The sequence below is a fragment of the Ochotona curzoniae genome, unplaced genomic scaffold, assembly GCF_017591425.1.
Source record: "Ochotona curzoniae isolate NIBS_2020 unplaced genomic scaffold, NIBS_Ocur_1.0 scaffold_1852, whole genome shotgun sequence".
NCBI classification, from domain to species: domain Eukaryota; kingdom Metazoa; phylum Chordata; class Mammalia; order Lagomorpha; family Ochotonidae; genus Ochotona; species Ochotona curzoniae.
Window position 1 is genome coordinate 35384720 of NW_024467087.1, and position 20574 is coordinate 35405293.

At 43.1% G+C, this 20574-nt stretch overlaps 2 protein-coding genes across 2 annotated transcripts in view; both read right to left on the minus strand.

Annotated features, from left to right (window-relative positions):
• Positions 1-18233, minus strand: part of LOC121169301 (protein BEX2-like) — a 46800-nt gene extending 28567 nt beyond the window's left edge. The window contains exon 1 of the mRNA XM_040999860.1: positions 18159-18233. The gene's annotated coding sequence lies outside the window, so the exon portion shown is untranslated. The remainder of the gene's footprint in view (positions 1-18158) is intronic.
• BEX3 (brain expressed X-linked 3) lies at positions 16778-18266 on the minus strand. Its single transcript, XM_040999871.1, has 3 exons — positions 18159-18266; positions 17730-17802; positions 16778-17316 (listed from the first exon to the last, which is right to left on the minus strand). Exon 3 carries the CDS (start codon positions 17302-17304, stop codon positions 16999-17001), a length of 306 nt encoding a protein of 101 aa, XP_040855805.1. The 5' UTR covers positions 17305-17316; positions 17730-17802; positions 18159-18266; the 3' UTR covers positions 16778-16998.
• Positions 18267-20574: the final 2308 nt, after the last annotated feature.

A 20574-nucleotide genomic window follows, 5' to 3' on the forward strand; every position in this document is an offset into this window, starting at 1 on the left:
ATGTATATATATAAATATATCAAACATTATTCCATAACTGAACATTTTACATTTTGCATTTCAAAGTAAAGACTGCTATAGTGTCTCATTGTATTTTATTATTATAATGAAATTCACTTACAGTAAATAGTTAATAAATGTTTACTTCAAATTCTAGTGCCTAGATGTACTTCAGATAACTTAAAATTGGCAATAACTCTAGAAATTTCAAATTACATTACAAAGGACACCTACAAGAAAGGGATTATCTCCTAAATTCCATCTATAAAAGTATTATAATACTGTATAACTGATGTCTCTCAAAACTAATTTCCTCAGTCAGAGTTGTGGCACATCATATTAAGCCGCTAGAGTACTGGCTCAAGTCCCAGTTACTCCACCTTCAGTCCAGCTCCGTGTTAATGGACTTGGGAAAGCAATGAAAGATGATCAAGTTCTTGGGCCCCTGCACTCACATGAGGTCTCCTGGATTCAGTCTGCAGTCTGTCCCAGTCCCAGCCACTGAAGCCACTTGAGAAGATAAATAGAGAATGGAAAAATTCTCTCTGTCTCTGTAACTCTGCTTCTCAAACCAATAAAATGTTTCTTCAAAAAAAGTCATTCTGGGGCCAGCATTCTAATGTAGCAGGTAAAGTCTGTGATACTGATGATCCCATGTCAACATGGATTGGTGTCCTGGCTGCTCCATTTCCAAACCAGTTCCACGCTAGTGGCCTAAGAAAAGTAACAGAAGATGGCCTGACTTCTTGGGTCCTTAATCCCACATGAGAGATCTGGGTTGGGCTTCTTACTTCTAGCTCTGGCCCAGTTGACACCTGGCTGCTGCAGTCACTTGGTAAGTTAACTAACAGATGGATGACCCGTGTGTTTGTGTGTGTGTGTTTCTCTCACTGTAACTTTTTCAAATAAATAAATGAAAAATAAATCTTTGTTTTTAAAGTCATCTAATCTGGAACACTTAATAGAAACACAAGATTCTGACACCCATCTCATACACACAATACACTCTTACAAACACATTGAGCTGGAATCATTGGGTATTTCATCCTGTAATTTCTGTATTTATGTTCTGTTGAACCCCTAGCCTGCACTCCTGCCTCAAACTCTCACCATAGACTCTGCTTCTGTTGAATTGTACAGATAGCTTCCTTATAATCAAAGAGTATATTAATCTGTAATTTGTAATTTTAGAGTCACCTAAAAGTAAAAATCATGGTTATAATAGGCTAGAAATTCTGAAAATTATATAAATAGGGCAGTCATCCAACACATCTATACAGAGATTAAAATTACTCAGCCTTACTAAGAGGCAAAAAGATAAATAAAAAAACTGTTCCTTGCCAATTCAGACTTTGGAACACAACAATTGATGGCTAAAGTAGTTGCAATCCTGCTTCACCCTGGGCAGCACCAACTATTGTGGACATTTGATTAATGAACCAGTAGAAGAAAAGTGCCTCCCTTTCTCTTTGTCTCTCCAATAATTAAATATGAAAGTTCTAAAAAGAAATATAATTGAAGAAGATGTTGTAGTCCATAGGGTTAAACGGCTGCTTGAAATGCTGGCATCCCATATCAAAATGCCAGATAGAGTGTCAGGTACTCTTCCTCCAGTCCTGTTGGAAATTCACAAATGGCAACCCAAACACTCTAGTTTTCGTTATCCACATGGTAGATGTAGATGAAGTTTTTGGCTTCTGGTTTCATTCAGTCTCATTCAGCCCCTGCCATTGTACACGTTTGAGAAATGAACCAATGAATACAAGATCCTGATCTCTCTCTCTTCCTCACCCATCCACTCTCCACTTCAGATAAATAAATCTTTAAGAAAAGACATGTTGATTTTTGTTTCTTCTACTATAAAATAAAACCTCAGCCTTACTGTATGTAATACAAATGGTCACTACTTGCTCAGATTTACATTAATAAGTGAGCACAGGGGCAAGTACCATGGTACAGTGGGTTAAGCTGCCACCTGCAATGCCAGCATCTTATAGGAGAGCACTCGTTCAAGTCCCAACTGCCCCATTTCCAACACAGCTCTCCACTAAAGCATCTGGGGAAACAATAGAAGATAGTTCAAGCTCTTGGACCCCTGCAAGGATCATTGCAGCCATTTGAGTGGTGAAATTACTGGATGGAAGATCTGTTTTTCTCTTTTCCTCTCTGTCACTCTGGTTTTCAAGTACATAAAATAAATCTTTTCTTCTTTAAAGTGAGCACAAATAATGTAAAGCAATCAATAGTGAGTGTCTAAGGAAGAACAAAACTAATATTTCAATCACAGGTTCAATATAAAAAAAAGTAAAATAAAAATAACAGATTTTTAGACTCATCAACTCCATAGCTTTTGTTTCTTTTTTTTCATATTTGTTTACTTATTTGAAAGCGTTACAATAAGATAATGGGGGAAGAGGAGAGAAAGAGAGGCACACAGACACAGAAGTGTTGTCCTCTCTGCTGGTTCATTTCCCAGATGGCTGTAATGGCCAAGGATGAGCCAGGCTGAAGCCAGGAGTCAGAAATTTCTTTCAGGTCTCCCACGTGAGTGGCAGGAGTCCAAGCACTTAGGCCAACTTCTGTTGCTTTATCCCAAGCACATCAGCAATGAGCCAGATCAGAAGTGGAGCAGCTATGACTCAACCCAGTAACCATACAAGATGCCAGGGGTCAATGGTTTACCCACTACTCCCCAGTGCTGGCCTCCTATACAGATTTCTTTAATTGAAAAAAAAAAAAACTTAGATAGATACATAGATAGTTTTGGATATATAACAGAAAGCTATCCATTTGAGCCTTTTTTTCAGGTGTAATAACCAACAGCATTAATGACATCCACAATGCTGTGAAATCATCACCATTATCTATTTGCAAAAATTTCTCAACAATGCAAACAGAAACTATACCTATAAGCATTATGTCCCCTTTGCTCCATCTCTCATTAAGGTAATGACTTTCAAAGAAGGACATTATTCTGTATTGTTATATTACAATGAGAATTGTGAAGATGAATGTGGGAAAGTCAGAGAAGAAGATGTGGCCACAGATGCAGAAGTAAGAGTGACGTACAGACTTGAGACAAGCAGTGCTATCAGCCTCTAGAAGCTAGGAAAGTCAAGAAATTGGATTCTTCCCTAGAGCTTTGAGAAGCAGCATGGCCTTGCTGACATTGTGATTTTACCTCATTGAGACCAATTTTGGAATTTCAGTTTACAGAACCATAAGCTTAATAAATTAGTGTGATTTTTTTAAAGACATAAATTCGTAAAGGTCTCCATGATCCAACAATAACCACAAAGGATTGTCATACCGTGTCGTCACTGAGGCTGCATTAATCTTGCGGGTGAACCTTCTTACCCTATTTTACAGATGGGAAGCTGAGCTCAGCAACCTTGCCATGCCCTGAATTTACCTGGAAAGTCACTCCAGGATACCCTGAGGCTGGACATCCTACTTCTTAGTGCAGTTAGGGCCCCACCTCACTGTCTCAGAAGACAGCCGGGCACTGAATCTTAAAACCAGACCAAACAGATCTGGGTCTGAACTCCTTCAACTTTCTACACACCAAAATTTAGCACACGCTGCTAGGCACCCCACCCTCAGCCGAGACCAAACTGAAGATTGGACCTTAGTCTTCCCTTCAGGCCGCACTTGTCTGTACTTCATGGGGACAGGCATTTGGCAGAGTAGTTAGATCACCAACTAGGACACACATTTCCCAATATTGGACTGTGATAGTTAAATTTTGGCTCGAAATCTGGCTCCAGCTTCTGAATCCAGCTCCCTGTTAATGCACACCCTGGGAAGTAGTAGAGGATGACCCAAGAGTTTGGTCCTTGCTTCCCAAATTGAAGACTCAGATGCAATTCCTATCTCCTGTCTTTGGCCTAGTCCAGTCCTGGTTGTTGCATCCATCTGAGGAGAGTACCAGAGAATAGGAGATTTCTTTCTCCCTCAAATAAAAAATGAAAATGAAATATAAAAAAATTGCACATGTTGCTAGAGTCCACTGGTTGCCATAGCAATGTTAGGCTACCATGGTAACTATGATGCACCAGATCATCCTCTACTGTGGAAATGTACCAACTTGGCCTTTTGTCCCTTTGTTTTTTACTCAGAGAAAAAACCTTGACATGTTAGGCCACCTGTTGAGAAAAAATAGTAATGAGAGGAATTAAAGGAACCAGCAGATGGAAGATTATCTGTGTATGCATTGTGTGTATCTTTACATTTCACAAATGCTAAAAATTTCAAATGTAGTTGACCAGTTATTATGTATCTATTTCCAGACTATATTCTACTATATTGTGTATATTTGATTCACTTAAGCATTGTAAGTGCTCCAACATTATTCTTTCTTTTCATAATTATTTTTTGCCATTCCAAGTTCTTTTAATTTCTCAATAAGTTTGGGAATTTGTTATCCTGTTTCTATAAAAAGCTTGCTGAGATTTAAAAAAAAATTTGTTGATTGAATGCATTGACCAATTCAGTAATAATTGAAACAGTATTGAATCTACTACAACATCATAGGAATTAAAGATGCATTTGCATTTGTCTTCTTTGATTTCCTTCAATAATATTTTGTAGTTTTCACAATATACTTTTTAATTTTTATTTTCTCAAGATGTATTTATTTTTGTTGGAAAGGCAGATAAGATTTACAGAGAGGAGAGACAGAAAGATCTTCCATCGGCTGGTTTACTCCCCAAGCAGCCACAATGACTGGAGCTGAGCTGATCCAAAGCCAGGAGCTGGGAGCTTCTTCTGGGTCTCCCAAGTGGGTGCTGGGTCCTAAGGCTTTTGGTCATTCTTTTCTGCTTTCCTAGGCCATAAGTAGGGAGCTGGATGGGAAGTGGAGCACTGGAACACAAACCAGTGCCCATATGGGATTCCAGAGCTTGCAAGGTGAGGAATGAGCCATTGAGCCATTTTACTGAGTCCTTAATTTTTTTTTCTTTTGTAACTGGTATTTTTTTGGTTGTCTGAAGAATCAGTACACAGACATTTCAACCAGTAACCAATTCTTACTTACATACCGTAAATCTAAAAACCATATGCTGTGTGATTCTTTTTCAAACATGTCCAGCTTCAAATTTGGAGATAAAATTTCCTTAAGAAGACATCAAGTATCCAGTATCTTCAAATGTTACTGATAAGCTGTTACTTAAATCCCACCAATTCACAATTTAATATCATATATACTACATGCTCAAATTTTCAATCTTGCACCACAGATTAGCTAATTTATTATGTAAATCAGATTACTACAACAAAAGATATGATGGAGGCCCAGTGTTGTAGTGGCTAAGATGATCGCCTTGCATGCGCTGGGATCCAATATGGGTGCTGGTTTTATGTCCCAGCGCCCCTGCTTCCCATGCAGCTCCCTGCTTGTGGCCTGGGAAAGCAGTTGAGGATGGCCCAAAGCCTTGGGACCCTGCACCCATGTGGGAGACCCAGAAGAAGCTCCGGGCTCCTGGTTTCAGATTGGCTCGGCTCCAGCCATTGCGGCTGCTTGGGGAGTGAACCATCAGACAGATCTTCCTCTCTTTCTCTCCTCCTCTCTGTATATCTGACTTTTCAACAAAAATAAATAAATCTTTAAAAACAAGATATGAGGGCATATACACAATGTTGACAGGACAACTCTCAAGTAGTGGTCTTCTTCAGAAAATCTACTAGCAAAAATGTGGGAGTATAATTAAGTTAAAATGTTCAAGACATAAATGCATTGTTGTGTCTAACTTGCAATTTGGCAACCAAAGCCTTTCTTAATTCAATATTCCACTAGTTTTTAGTTGCATCAAAAACAAACATCCACAAAAATGATTCCACTTTTTTTTCTTATTAAAGAAAGAATTATTTTATTTATTTGAAAGCCATAGTTGCAGGGAGGAATAAACAGAGAGTTCTTCCATCTACTAGTTCACTCCCTAAATAGTCCCAATGGCCAGGGCCGGGCCAGGCTGAAGCCAGTAACCAGAAGCTTCATCCAGGTCTCCCACGTGCATGGTAGGGGCCAGAGTACTTGGGCCATGTACTGCTGCTTTCTTGGGTGCATCACTAGAGAGTTGAATCAGTAGTGATATAGTCTGGACTTGAATCAGTGCTCAGATGGGATGCTGGTGTCTTGGACAGCCAGCCTAACCCACTGCACCACAAAACCAACCCCCCTGATTTTACCTTTAACAAATCCATTAATACTTTAAAATGTGGTAAGAGTACCTCTTTCTTAGACATGTTTCTACAGGACCTAGCATGATACCCTAGTGGCTAAAGTCCTCATCTTGCACGCACCAGGATCCCATATGGTGCCAGTTCTAATCCCTGCAGGCCATACTTCCCATACAGCTCCCTGCTTGTGGCCTGGGAATGCAGTTGAGGACGGCCCAAAGCCTTGAGTTGCTGCATCTGCGTGGCAGACCTGGAGGACACTCCTATCTCCTGGCTTCAGATTGGCTCAACTCCGGCGGTTGCGGCCACATGGGGAATCAGTCAGCGGATCGATGATCTTTTCTGTCTCTCCTCCTCTCTGTATATCTGATTTTCTAATAAAAATAAATATTTTTTAAAATAAGTGCTTTTACAGCTACTAAACTAGTATTCACAAAATAGTTAACAAAAGGAGATAGGTACTTTTACAATGTATGTGATTACATGGACTTGTCTCCTTTCTCTTCTGTTTCATCAGATGCTGGACTCTCTGTATTGTTAGCCTTCCTGTTTTCCACAGGTGAATCTCAACTTCCTTGGTTAGCTCATCCTTTTCTTTTTGTTTTCACTTTTTTTTGTCCCAGGACTTACCTTTTACTGTTATGTGTTTTTTCCACTCTCGGCTCCTTTTCCACTTTCGCAAGAGAATGATTGGCTGAAAACTTCACTGATTTTCTCTTGGATTCTTCTTTAACTGCCCCTTAGACACAGCTGACCTTTATCTTGAACTTTCTGGCAGCAGAAATGTATGCACATGCAAGATTCCTGCAAGTTAAAGCTGGTTTGCCTGGCCCCTGCCACTCCTTCTTCTGCCTCAACTGCTGGAACCTGCTCACTCTACATATTTAGCACATATTTTATAGTTTTTAAGTATTTGTGTTTTAATACTACTGAAATTTATATCAATTTCAAATATACTGATTATCCATTGCTTGTACACAGAATTAGACTTGATGCTTTGATTTTTTAATGGTTAATTTATTTTTATTGAAAAGTAGAGTTACAGAGAGAGAGACAGACAGATTTCCAATCTGTTGATTTATTTCCCAAATGGCCTCAGTGACCAGAACAGAGTGGTCAGAAGTTAGGAGCCAGGAGCCTCCTCCAGCTATCCTTTGTGAGTACAGGAACCCAATGACCTGAGCCATCCTCTGCTGCTTTCAGAGATCACAAGCAGGGAGCTAAATTGGAAGTGGGGATGCCTGGATGGGATGCTGGTGCCCTAGGTGGGGGCTTAGCTTATTACAGCACAGTGTCGGCCTCCAGGTATAGTGATAATTTATTTCATAACATCGCAAGAGCCACTAATCTCTAATTGCTTTCTAAAAATTGCATGTTATTCTTTGTATACATGTTCATGTGATTTATGAATAGTTTTCCCTTTTTGCTTTGTCAATTATATGGATTGTAGTTATTTTTCTTTATTCATTGTACCTATAGGTCCTTCAGTGTAATGTTGAATAGAAATGATGAGAGCAGAAAGGTTTTCTTCCTAATCTTAAAAAAATAATTTTATTCATATTTTAAATATGTATATTGTTACGTACTATGCAATTTGTAAGATCCACGGATTTTTCAAATATAGCCTGATAACATCTTTTACATCATTGTTTATATTTTGTGATTATACTGTTAAGTACCAGGAAGCTTATATAAATCTTTCTCATTGTGGTTACAGATTTTCCTACTCATCCTGTTCTAGTTTTTATTTCATTCTTAATTTAATTAGGTTTCCATAGATGAAGCATTATTGTCCCATCTTGGTGGATTGCTGACTTTACTTTGTTAACTGTTTCTGTATATTTGTATAAATTCCTATTGTTTCTATTATTTTAAACTCCATTCGGTCTGATATTTAAAGAGATACTCAATTTCTTCTAGATATGTGTTGCATATTATTTCTTACAATGTTCTTGTGTGCATATACTATCACTGTTCTTATGTACAGTTGGCTATTTTATAACTATGTTTCAGTTGTAGTTTTTTTAATTTTACAAATTTTACAAAATGGAGTGGAGATTTTGACCCAGTTAGTTCTCAGGTTACAACAGCTGGAGTCCTACAGTCTGAACTGCATTGCTGCTCTAAATGTCACAAGTCTGAGTTTACTTCTCGTTTCTATGTGCTCTCTGGCTCATCTTTTCTACTTCTGCAAGGGATTACTGCATTCCTAGGGAGAGACCTTCAGCTCCAAATCTCTAGCCCAAACTCCTCTAACCCTTCACACTTTTTATTGCGTTCTCTCCCTAGATGTCCCAAAGAGACCTCTTTCTAAACAGGCCCAAAATTAATTCCACTGTTATTCAAGAATAACCCACTTTTCTGTATCTTATCTATTTTTTATGTTGTTTACATAGTTGAGACAGATATGGGCCACCAGTTAGGTTAGGGAGAGTTGAGGCATGGAGGAAAGTGGATGAGACCAATGCCTCCATTTTCTTTCTCCTATATTCGTGGGGGGAAGGGGCTGGCAAAAAATAAGAGTAGGCTGCCCCTTGCTGCCAAACTACATCAGCAACCAGGCATGGAAAAATGGCTACTGGACGTCATCTTAGAGACCCCAGTGTGGGGAAGAACGTTGCAAGCATATTACCTGAGTGGTTTTGATAGTTCTGAGACACTGTTGGTTTTGTTGCTCCAGAGCTGAGAAAATCTTCCCAAGGTCCATTGCTAGACAAAGTATGCCTCAGTGCATCCACATTCCCAAGTACCTGCTGCCAAAGCTACACCAGGAGAATTATCCAATCTGCTCTGCTTTCCATCCTCTGATGAGGCACTCAGTGTTCTCCACTGGCCCCCATGTGTTTCTGGCAAAACTGTTGACTGCAAAGGCATCAGCAACCGAGGAGGACCAATTCCAATACATGCATTCCAAGGTCAGACTACATCCGACCTGTGGCCCGAATTCAAGTCTAGCAGTCTAGCTGGGGAATCCATCAAGAGACCTTGTCTGGGGTAACCCCAGACCTGACTCATATGCATCAGACCAGACCTGACTCATATGCCACTGTGATTTCTGGTTCAGTATGACACCTGCATCAGCCTAAACCCACATCTGTGAATGCAGTTGCTCAGTCAGTTTCACCCTCAGCCCTGTCTTCTACACAAACTGATAAGTGTCTGGGCTAGTCCAATCCAGCCTGCCACAGGTCAAGCCCTTCCACATATCAGTAGGCACTGTAGTCTATTTGAGGTGACTCACAATAACCCCAACCAGGCCCATCCCCAATCCCGGTTCCTGGGTATATCAGTATGTGTTGCAACCTAGCCCAGTCCATCCCACACCCCATCTGGCTTTCATGTATACCCATGGGTGCTGCAGCTTAATTCAGTCTGCCCCAACACAGACCTGGCCCACATGTGCGCCAATGGTCAGGTGTCCGGCCTGGCATGCCCCAATCCCTGACTTTCCTGTTCATCAGTGGGAGCTGCAGTCCAGCAGGGAAGCATCCACAGTTTCCCTACCAGTCTTGCTCTCAGCATCAGATCTTTCACTTGCCAGTGGGTACTATGGTCCATCCTGACATGACTTGCCCCCAGTCCTAGCACTTGCCAGTGAATGCTGCGGCAAAGCCTGGCCAAACCACATTTATTCTGGCTCTTGTATATATCCAGCAGATGCGGTAGCCTTCCCCTCCACCCAACCCAGCTCACATGTAGGCCAGTGTGTGTTGCAGTCCTGCCTAGCCAGGTCCATCCCCAGTCCCAGCGCTCATACTCACCAGTAGTGGTAGTGGCACATCAGGGGAGTCCCAGAAGTTCCCCTACCAACTCACCCACCAGCCCAGCATCTTGTGGGTGCTGGTGGGTGCTGCAGCCCAGTCCAGCATGGCCTTCCCTGCGTTGGCATACACAGGTGAATGCTACAGCCTAGCCCAACCTGTAGGCTCCTAGTTGTGGCCTTCATGTGAACCAGCAGGTGTTGTCACTCAATGCACCTTGGCCTATATCTTGTCCTGGCTGTTGTACCAGCCTTTAGGTGTTGCAGACCTGACCCAGCCCAGTCCATCCTCAGACTCAGCCAACAAGTATACTGATGAGTACTATTGCCCTGCCTGGCTTGGGCTGTCTCCAGTCTTGCCTCTCATGCTCATCAGCAAGAGTTGCAACCTAATAGGGGAGTTCACCAAGTTCTCCTATCAGACCACCTCCCAGTCATGGATCTTCCAAGATCTCCTCATGAACACCAGTGGGTACCTGGCCCAACATGACACAGCCCACCTCCAGTCCTAGCATTCACAGTGGGTACTGTGGCCCTGCCCAACCATCCTATACCCTTTCTGGCTCTCACGGGTGGATCCTGCAATACAGCCTGCTTGGTCCACTCCCAGACCAGCCTTCATGTGCACTCATAGGTGCCACAACCTAGCTCAGACTATCCCACATCCACTCTGGCTCTTGCAAATGCCAACAGGTATTGGAGCCCAGTCTGGTATGCCCCTGGACTCAGTCCACACACATGCTGAGGGATGCTACAGCTATGTTCAATTCAGTCAGCCCCAGGTCTTCATGCTTACCATTGGACTGCAGCATAGCAGGAAAGTCCCCTTAGTTCACTTACCCAGCCTGCTCCAGCCTAGATCTTGTGCATGCTGGTGATTGCTCTGACCCAGCCTGGCATGATCTCCCCTCAGTCCCAGCACTGGCCAATGGATGCTGCAACCTAGCTTGGCCTACCCTGCCCCCATCCCTGGTACTCATATGAAACAGCAGAGGTAGTAGCCTAGCCCAATGCAGACCACACCCCGTTCTGGTGCTCGTGCATGCCAGTGGGTGATGCAGCTTGGCTTGGCCCTGCCCGGCCTATTTCCCTAAGTCAGCCCAAACACATGTTGATGAGTGGTGCAGCCTTGCCTGGAAGGGCCCACTCCCAAATCCAGCTCTTGTGCTCACCAGCAAGAGCTACTGTTAGCTGCGGTTACTAGGCCCCTGCCCATCATACTCATCCCCCAAGTCCCAGCCTTTATATGTGTTGGCAGGTGCTGAAGTTCAGACTACCCCAAGACTAAATTCTCAGGTACACCAGTCCAGGCTGTTCTCAATCCCAGTTCCCACAAGTGCCGGTTAGTTCTGTGGTCATGACCACTTTGGCTTGTCACCACTCCCAGCAACCCCAATAACAAGGAGTTACTACAGTCCCACAGGGGTGAGCCCACAAATCCCCTATCTGCACCAGACCTGGTTTTCTGATGTGCCAGTTGGTGTCACGGCCCAACCCCACACGGCCCACCTTTTGCCCCAAAACTCACTGGCAGGTACTGTGGCCTAGGTCAGCCAGCAAGCCCTCCAGCCCTAGATTTTTTTTCTTTTTTTTTTTTTATTGGAAAGGCGGATATACAGAGAGGAGATACAGAGAGGAAGATCTTCTGTCCGATGGTTCACTCCCCAAGTGAGCACAATGGCTGATACTATGCCGATCCAAAGCCAGGAGCCTCTTCCGGGTCTCCCACGCGGGTGCAGGTTCCCAAAGCTTTGGGCCGTCCTCGACTGCTTTCCCGGGCCACAGGCAGGGAGCTGGAAGGGAAGCGGGGCTGCCGGGATTAGAACCGGCGCCCATATGGGATCCCGGGCATGCAAGGCGAGGACCTTTAACCACTTGTGCCACCGTGCCGGGCCCTAGATTTTTTTTCTTAACCCTAATCTTTCTGCTTGGTGATGTTCAAACTGAAGTGCTGGCTGTGGTCACAAGGTGGTCCTTTGCTATGAAAATTTTTCCAAATACAGTCAAATTTTGGTAAAGGAGAATAACTCATTTTTTTTTTTTTATTGTATTTGAAGGCTAAGTGGGAGCCATTCTTCAATGTGCAATATGAGGCCATTTTTTGAAATGTGTGGGGGTCAGAAACACTGAAAGTATATTTCTCTCTCAAGAAATACGCAATCATACAATAGGTGTTTTTGTTATTACTTAGAGGTACGTTAATTTTTCACTACATAGATTACTTCTGTGTCCTAACTTCTGCTTCTTCATAGTATCTGCTCCATTTTACTTTAATCTACCTCATAACTTTGACTTTTTGTGGCAGTCTTCAGTATCAGATTTTTCTCTTACCTTTATTTAATTTTCCAGCATCATTTACTTGATCATCTATATGTAATATGTGGGGGAAACATGGTTTCCCTTGAAGGAAACAATATTCTTTGGATGTGTCACTTGCAAAAGAAAAGCAACATATTCTTAATATTACATTTCAGAAAATATGTAACAGGCCCGGCGCAATAGCATAGTGGTTAAGGTCCTCACCTTAAACGCGCCTGGAGCCCATATGGTCGCCGGTTCTAATCCCGGCCGACATGCTTCCCATCCAGCACCCTTCCTGTGGCCTGGGAAAGCAGCCATAGATCGGCTCAGCTCCACCCGTTGCAGCCGCTTGGGAAGTGAACCATCAGATGGAAGATCTTCCTCTCTGTCTCTCCTCCTCTCTGTATATCTGACTTTCCAAATAAAAATAAATCTTTCAAAAAAAATATGTAGCTCCCTAGCAGTTCTAACCATTGTTTTAATGTATTTATAATTTCCATTATGGGGAGATTCATGGTCCTGATTCAGGAGCTTGGTTGTTGTGTGTGTGTGTGGCAATATCTATATCTATAGATATATGTATGTATATTCACAAGTTGAATATATTCGCAGCATGTGTATATTGCAACTTGTTATTTAAGTAACTCCAAGTGATTTACTTATGCTCTGGATGCACATATTGGTTTCTTAGATGATTGGATTATATTTTCGCATTCATCCTAATTTTTTTACATGATCCAAATGCGTCAATGACCTGTACAAAGATGCTCCATAAAGATCATGAACAACTGGAATTAGAAGTTAATGCATATTGGGCCCGGCGCGGTGGCGCAAGTGGTTAAAGGTCCTCGCCTTGCACGCCCAGGATCCCATATGGGCGCCGGTTCTAATTCCGGCAGCCCCGCTTCCCTTCCAGCTCCCTGCCTGTGGCCTGGGAAAGCAGTCAAGGACAGCCCAAGGCTTTGGGAACCTGCACCCGCGTGGGAGACCCGGAAGAGGCTCCTGGCTTTGGATCGGCATAGCATCGGCCCGTTGCGCTCACTTGGGGAGTGAATCATCGGACGGAAGATCTTCCTCTCTGTCTCTCCTCTCCGTATATCCGCCTTTCCAATGAAAAAATAATAAAAATAAATGTTAAAAAAAAAAAAGAAGTTAATGCATATTGGGTCCTCCATGGTGGTTCAATGGATAAATCCTCACCTTGCAAGCACCAGGATCCCATATGGTCACCAGTTCATGTTTTGGCTGCTTCACCTCCCATCCAGCTCCCTGCTGATGGCCTGGAAAAGCAGCAGAGGATGGCCCAAAGCCTTGTGAACCTGCATTAATGTAGGAGACCTGGAAGAAGCTCCTGGCTCCTGTCTTTGGATCAGCTCAGCTCCAGACATTGTGGCCATCTCGGAGGTGATCCAGTGGATGGAAGATCTTTCTCTGTTTCTCATTCTCTCCATAAACTTGATCTGCATTCCCAATAAATAAATAAATAAATGAATAAATAAATCTTTTAAAAAGTTAATGCATAGTTTCCACAAACTTTTTGAATCCCCCCTGTATTACATAAATAATTATTTAAAGTAGCACATTCTACAACGTTTCTCACAGAAAACTTTAAATGAGTATGTAAGATAAGCCATAGCATTTGACCCAACAGTTGAGATGGATTAAGACACCTGCATTTCATACCAAAATATTTGGGTTCTCTCCCTGGCTGCATCCTTGATGCTGGGAGACAGCAATGATAACTCAAGTGGTTGGGTTGCTGCCACCTACAATAGAAACCTGGAATGAGTTCTTGAGGCGTGGTTTCAACCAAGGCCTATTGCAGGCAACTGTGGTGTGAACCAGTGAAATGAGTGTTCTCTGTCCCTCTGCTTCGTAAATCAATGATTTTAATATAAAAATTTAGACACAAGGACAAAAAAGGTTAATTGTTACATTTTAGATAAACTATAATTGTGAAGTAATTAATAAACTGGTAGTTAAATGCATAACTACGCTATTAATCAACTGCTATCTGAGGCACTAGGTAATACATAGCTTCAGGATAATTAAGACAAAACCATTGTTATAAAAGGGTATAAGCTTGCATACAGATAAGGCATAATTTATTCAATATGCTTAGTACTATAAAACTGATATTAATAAATTCATGGCAATCATTAATTTAATAAGATATTTAGAAAGGTAAAAATAACACTGATTGATTATTGCAGTCTAATTTTTGGAATATTCTATTTTGGAAATATTTTGATTGCAAAAAAATGCAGGTAAAGGTAATTTTTTTGAAGATTTATTTTATTTTTTATTAGAAAGTCAGATATACTGACAGGAGAGACAGAGAGGAAGATCTTCTGTCCAATAATTCACTCCCCAAGTGGCTGCAAGAGCCCATCCAAAGCCAGGAGCCAGGAGCGTTCTCCAGGTCTCTCACATTGGTGCAGGTTCCCAAAGGCTTTGGACCATCTTTGACTGCTTTCCCAGGCCACAAGCAGGCAGCTGGATGGGAAGTAGGGCCATTGGAATACGAACCAGTGCCCATATGGGATCCCAGCACGTGCAAGGCGAGGACCCTTGTCACTAGGCTACCTTGCTGGGCCCTTTAAAGGTGATTATGATTGCAATATTTATGATTGCCTATGTTGTCAACATTCCTATGTATAATTATTTCATTAAATGTCAAAGCATCAGTTGCTGCTCCAGGGTATTCAAGGATTAACAATGGCTGGGTGTTGGTTAGAAAGTTCCTCAAGTGTCCACATACTGAACACTTTCCCTGGGTGACAAATAAGGAATTTGTGTTCTTTTGAAATGTGAAAATACATACTGTGGGATTTTTTCGTTTTATTTTTGTTGTTTTTACTTTTTTAAATACAGATTTGGGTGAGAGTTTCTTTATTTGTTCTTTTAGAAATTTAGTACTGCCTGGACAAATAGTTGCTTGCTTTAGGCCACATAATTAAGAAGTCTGTAACAAACCTCATTGAGCTGGGTTTCTGATTCTACCGATCAATCACATTTACTAATTTAATATTGATAATATTAAGACCCTGAATTTGCAACTCAATTCTAGAATACTTTGTACACAATCATTGTCTGGAGAAGAGCACCATTTCTGTAACCTTTTATAATGTCAAAAGTTTTAATAACAGTTTTTATGAATCTAGGTTTCATGTTTTTGGTGTGGAAGGAAAAGAAAATGGCAAGTGCCCACCCCCCCCAAATAATTTGCATGTCTTTTAAGCTAATGGGCAGGCCTCCCAGGAGCCTCCTCTGAGAAAACCCATACCCAAGAGGTACACAAGCAAAAAATAAAGCCATCAGTCCGTTTGCTGGGCGGGTTTGTAATAACACACCCTGTCCACACAGGTGAGGTACCTAGATGCATCTCCTCAGCCAGGCCCCACAGTACTATTTTGTCATGTGTTCTTTAAAGAGGAAGGCACAAAAATAATCCCTAAATGAACTGCTACAAATTTAAGAAGCTTGGGCGTTGCACTCAATGCATAACTTTAATTTGCCAGGCTTTTAAAGCGGTCCAAGGAGGATTTTGCTCAGCAGGACCCGCAGAGCAATCAGTGAGGTTAAGTTAGGTTGAAATCTCCAGCACGTTTTTAACAGGAACTAAACCAGGAAACAGCAGCAGGTAATGCATGTAACATCATGTTACAAAGCAGAGGCACAAAACTGCAAAGAATGCATAAGAATGCTTTCTGGATGAGCATTCCTCCGAGCTCCTCCCTCGGTATCTGATGGGAGGGAGCTTGTTAAAACACTGAAGACTTGAAGTTTCATTCCTCATCTGTTCCACTTAGCATCCCTGTGAAATAACCTTTGTACCTCACTTTACAGAAGAGAAAATCAACGCTTTAAAGGGAGGGTTTAGCGCTGGGCGCCATGGCCCAATCCCCATATGCCCACCTTGCAAGTGCCAGGATCCCATAGGGGCACTGGGTGTTGGTTACAAAGTCCCTCAAGTGTCCACATACTGAACATTTTCCCTGGGTGACAAATAAGTCCTGGATGCGCCACTTCCCATCTGGCTCCCTGCTTGTGGCCTGACAAAGCAGCAGAGGACAGCCTAAAACCAGGGACCCTGCACCAGTGTGGAAGACCCGGAGGACGCTCTTGGCTCCTTGCTTTGGATGGGCTAAGCTCTAGCCGTTACAGCCACTTTGGAAGTAATGCAGTGTAAAGATCTTTTCCTCCTTCTGTCTGTAACTCTGAGCTGCCTTCCAAAAAGATTTTTTAAAATAAAATAAATATTTTTTAAAATGGAGGGTATTCTTTTAAGACTGGGAATCGCAACAGTTTACTCTTCTTTCAGTTTCTTAAGCCAGTAATTGTTCAATATATTCAGACTTGTTGAAAATCATTTTCATTGCTTCTCAAACTCCAGATAATTAGAGGAAGATAAAGTCATGTATCATCTTACCACACACAAATAATGTATCTCAAACAACATTTTGGTGTATTTCATTCCATATTTTGACTCATGTTTTATGCAAGTCTATACTTTTTAATAAGACAATAATGGACTGATTGCTTTATTAACTTTATTAACTTTACATTTTTTCCATGCAAATGGACTGCTGACAGAAACTTAAATCTGGGTGCAGATGCAAGCTGGAAACACAAGACCCACTTGACACATGGAAATAACATAAGGTTCACAGCAAATGGATCCATAAAGGCATATAGAGAGAATGCAAGGAAAAGATCATTGGAAATCACAGTATTAATCTCATGGAAAATGGCAGAAGTCAAGGCATAAGGCAAAATTCATCATGATGGTCATGGTGATTGGAGAGTTCCCCCATAAGGATACGCAGACAATTCCTCAGCTGCAACTCCCTTAGTTTTCTCCGGATTTCTCTTATCTCCTCCATGAACATTTCCATATCATCTCCATCTCCACCCATCCCATCATTGCCCTGCCTATTGGGTACGGCCCATCGAAAATTAGGGGCAAGTCGGCGAGCCTGTCCCCGTCGGTTATTTCCTGCAGGCTGGTGGCCTTCACCTCCTCCCAAAGGGCGATCTTCTCCATTCTGCATGGGTGGCTCCATTTCTTCGTTTACCTAGTGGATATTTGCCATGACAAATTTATTATTATTATTTTCTCTGGATGTATTTCTTTGGATACAAGTAAAGGGGAAGGAGAGAGACTGATGCGTGGTACACTGACCAGCAGGACTCAGAGACCTGGTATCACAGGTTTGGTGTTTTTCCCCCCACCTTACAAGCCTCCAGCGTCCTCTAGGGGGCCTTAGATTGGAGCCCCTCCCTCTGCCTCTCTGCTCACTGCCTCCTGACACCTTCCCCTGGCAAAGCCCACCATTTTTATTTTCCCAGGATTCTTTCCCAGAGCTCTGCAAGGATCAAAATGGAGGCCGGTGGCAGGGCTGGGGGAGGGGGCACGGGTCGGTGGAGGGGTCTGGGTCCTGACGGGCTTTCAGCACGCTCCTCGTCCCCGACCGTGTGCCGCACCGACCTGGGCCTATCCTTGTCGTCTCCTCCTCCTCTGGATTCTCGCCGCCGCCGCCGCAACACTCAGCACCTGGGACCTGCGGATGGCGAGACATGGGAGAGGGGGTTGCTCAACACCGCCACGCCGCCCCCTTCCTCGCCGGCCCCTTCCCCGCGACCTCTTCCCCGCGACCCCTTCCCCTCGGCCTCCCGGATGCTCCAGTCGCTCCCCCTCCCCCGTTTTCTCCCGCCGGCTTCACCGTTTTCCCGCAGCGACTAGGGGGAGTTTCCTTTAGGTCGTACTTGCTCTGCCCGCCAGCACCCCAGCCGCCCTGGGACCCCCACCCCAGGGGCCACTGCGCAAACCCGGGGCTGCGGTGTGGAGAGAGCCGCGGGTGCAGCTGCGCCGCTGTGCGCCCGCGAGCTGCTACCGCCCTGGCCGCCAGGCCCTCACCTGCTCTGCTTTCCCCGGGCCCGATGCCAGCCCGCCGTGCGCAGGACAGCGGGGAGCTGCTAGTCAGACGCGAGTGACGACTGCACCCGAGGCTGCGTCCCTCTGCAGCTCGGGGTCACGTGACGGCCGCGCGTCACCGCCGCGCTCGCCCCCGACGGTGGCGGCCAGTATAACTGAGTTCCCCGCCCCCAGCAGCCTCAAGCACACGCATCCCTTACACCCCCCGCCCCCGAAATACACACAAGACCCATCTGTACACGGTGCCCCGGTGCACACCGGCTTGTCACTCATCTCTGTCTTCTCCAATCTGAGGGACTACAAGTGGCAATATCGCCTTACGCTTGGAGTTCTCTAGCCTCTGGTTGCTAGGGAAGATCATCTTCTATCGCCAGCTTCACCGTCCTGTGGCTGCCGTGGCTTTGGTCTTTTCTTGCTTTCTCCCCTTTTCTTCTTGGCTTCTCGGGTTCCCCTGTATGTTCTCTTCCCACCTCGTGTTTGTACAGTCACCAATGCTCACCATAGTCTCTTAAGTTCTACCTTTCTAATGGCTGAGGTGAAGAGGCAGGAGGGAACTTGCCAGAAAGGGAGGTGTACAGAGGGAATGGACTGTATGTGCTTTTCTTTATTTCCCTTTCTGGAAAAAGGAAAAAAACAAACAAACAAAAACAAAACAAAACAAACAAAAAAAACTCAACATGCCGCAGGAACTTTGAAATAATAAGTGTTCATTTTTCGGGGAAGAAAAATGCTGAGGCCTGGCGCCCTGGCCTACTGGCTAAAGTCCTCTGCTTGCACGCGGAGGGATCTCCTATGGGCGGCGATTCATGTGCTGAATTTTCCATTTCCCATCCAGCTCCCTGCTTGTGGCCTGGGAAAGCAGTGGAGAACAGTCCAAAGCCCTGGGAGCCTGAACCTGGCGTGGGAGACCCGGAAGAAGCTCCTGGCTTTGGATGGGTTTCAGCTCCAGGCGTTGTAGCCACTGGGACAGTGAAACAGTTCAAGTGAAACAGAAGATGTTTCTCTTCGTCTCTTCTCACTGTAATATCTGACTTTCAAGTAAATAAATAAAGAAATAAATCTTTTAAAAAATGCTTCATTCTGCAGGGAAAGAAAGCTTCTTTTTTAATGTGTGCCTGTACCATACAAAAAATATAGTTGCTGGACTCTACACAACATTAGCATCACTTTTGAAGCGTACCATGCCTAGCCTGTTAAAAAATTGTGTTTAAAAAAAAGGAGGGTCTCTACCTGAATGCAGTTGATGTTTACAAAGTAATCTGTAAAGTAAATCTTCAGGGAGAACTCTAGTTGACAGAACTTGGACATTTTGTGTAACAGTTTTGATACTCCAGACAGACTAAAAGAGCCTTTATGTTCCCTGCTTTCCTTTCCAAACTTTCCAAACCACCCCAACAAATATTTTTCTTGTAAGCAGCTCAGAAGTTAAGTCTCTAGTATGCAGAAATTAGACTCAAAACCATTTACTTTTTGATGTGTTTAAAAATGTTAGAAATAAACAGAGGTTGTGCGTCAGTAACTAAAGTTGAGACTAAAATTCATCCTGAGTACAGCTATTCATTTCTTCAACTTGAAATAATTTTCTAAACAATGATCACAGATAGAAAGAGATGCCATAAAGAAAGTGGTTTGCTATAAAAATTATTTAGTAGCTGTTAGGTATGATAAAAGAAACAGAAATCATCACATACTGCAGGAAGGCAAGCCAAACCAAATGTACTAGTGCCTCCAGTTTTGGCCCCATGCTGTGTTATTTAATACCCTACCCCGCTAAACTATTTGGGACACTGAACAAAGGAAAAGCATACACTTAGTACATAGATAGCCTGAAGTTTGAGAATCATGTATTAATGTATTATTTTAAAAGAATTTAAATTAAGAAGTCCAGCCTGAAATAAAGATCTGAGAAACTAAGACGTCTGACTTATGAAAGCAACAAATATTCATCATCTACTGGAGAGCTGAAGATTTTTTTATTTTAGAAACTACAGCTGATATGTGAAGATACTGTTTCCTATTGCAAATCTGCCTTCTGTAGTAATCTAAACTGATGAACTGAACAGGACCATGTATGGGTCAAGAGAACTCCTAACCTTCTAGATTCAGCACTGAGTACCATTCTACTGAGGAACCTCAGTGTTTCTGCTTTTGTGATGTCTACCTTGCTTGCTTGGCTGGGGAGCTGTGTAAACTCCAGGCTTGATAGTCTATGTGACACTGACAGGTCACTTAGGCAGAGCACTCCTCAGGGAGGACACCCCTGGCATGCTTTTTAGATAAGACTTGCTATTTTTTAAAAGATGTATTGCTCACTACCCTATAGCCTACCAGTTTGTACTGTTTGAAAGTTGCTTGCTTCAAACCTGCCAATTGAAGCCTGCCAACTTGCTCTTTTTTA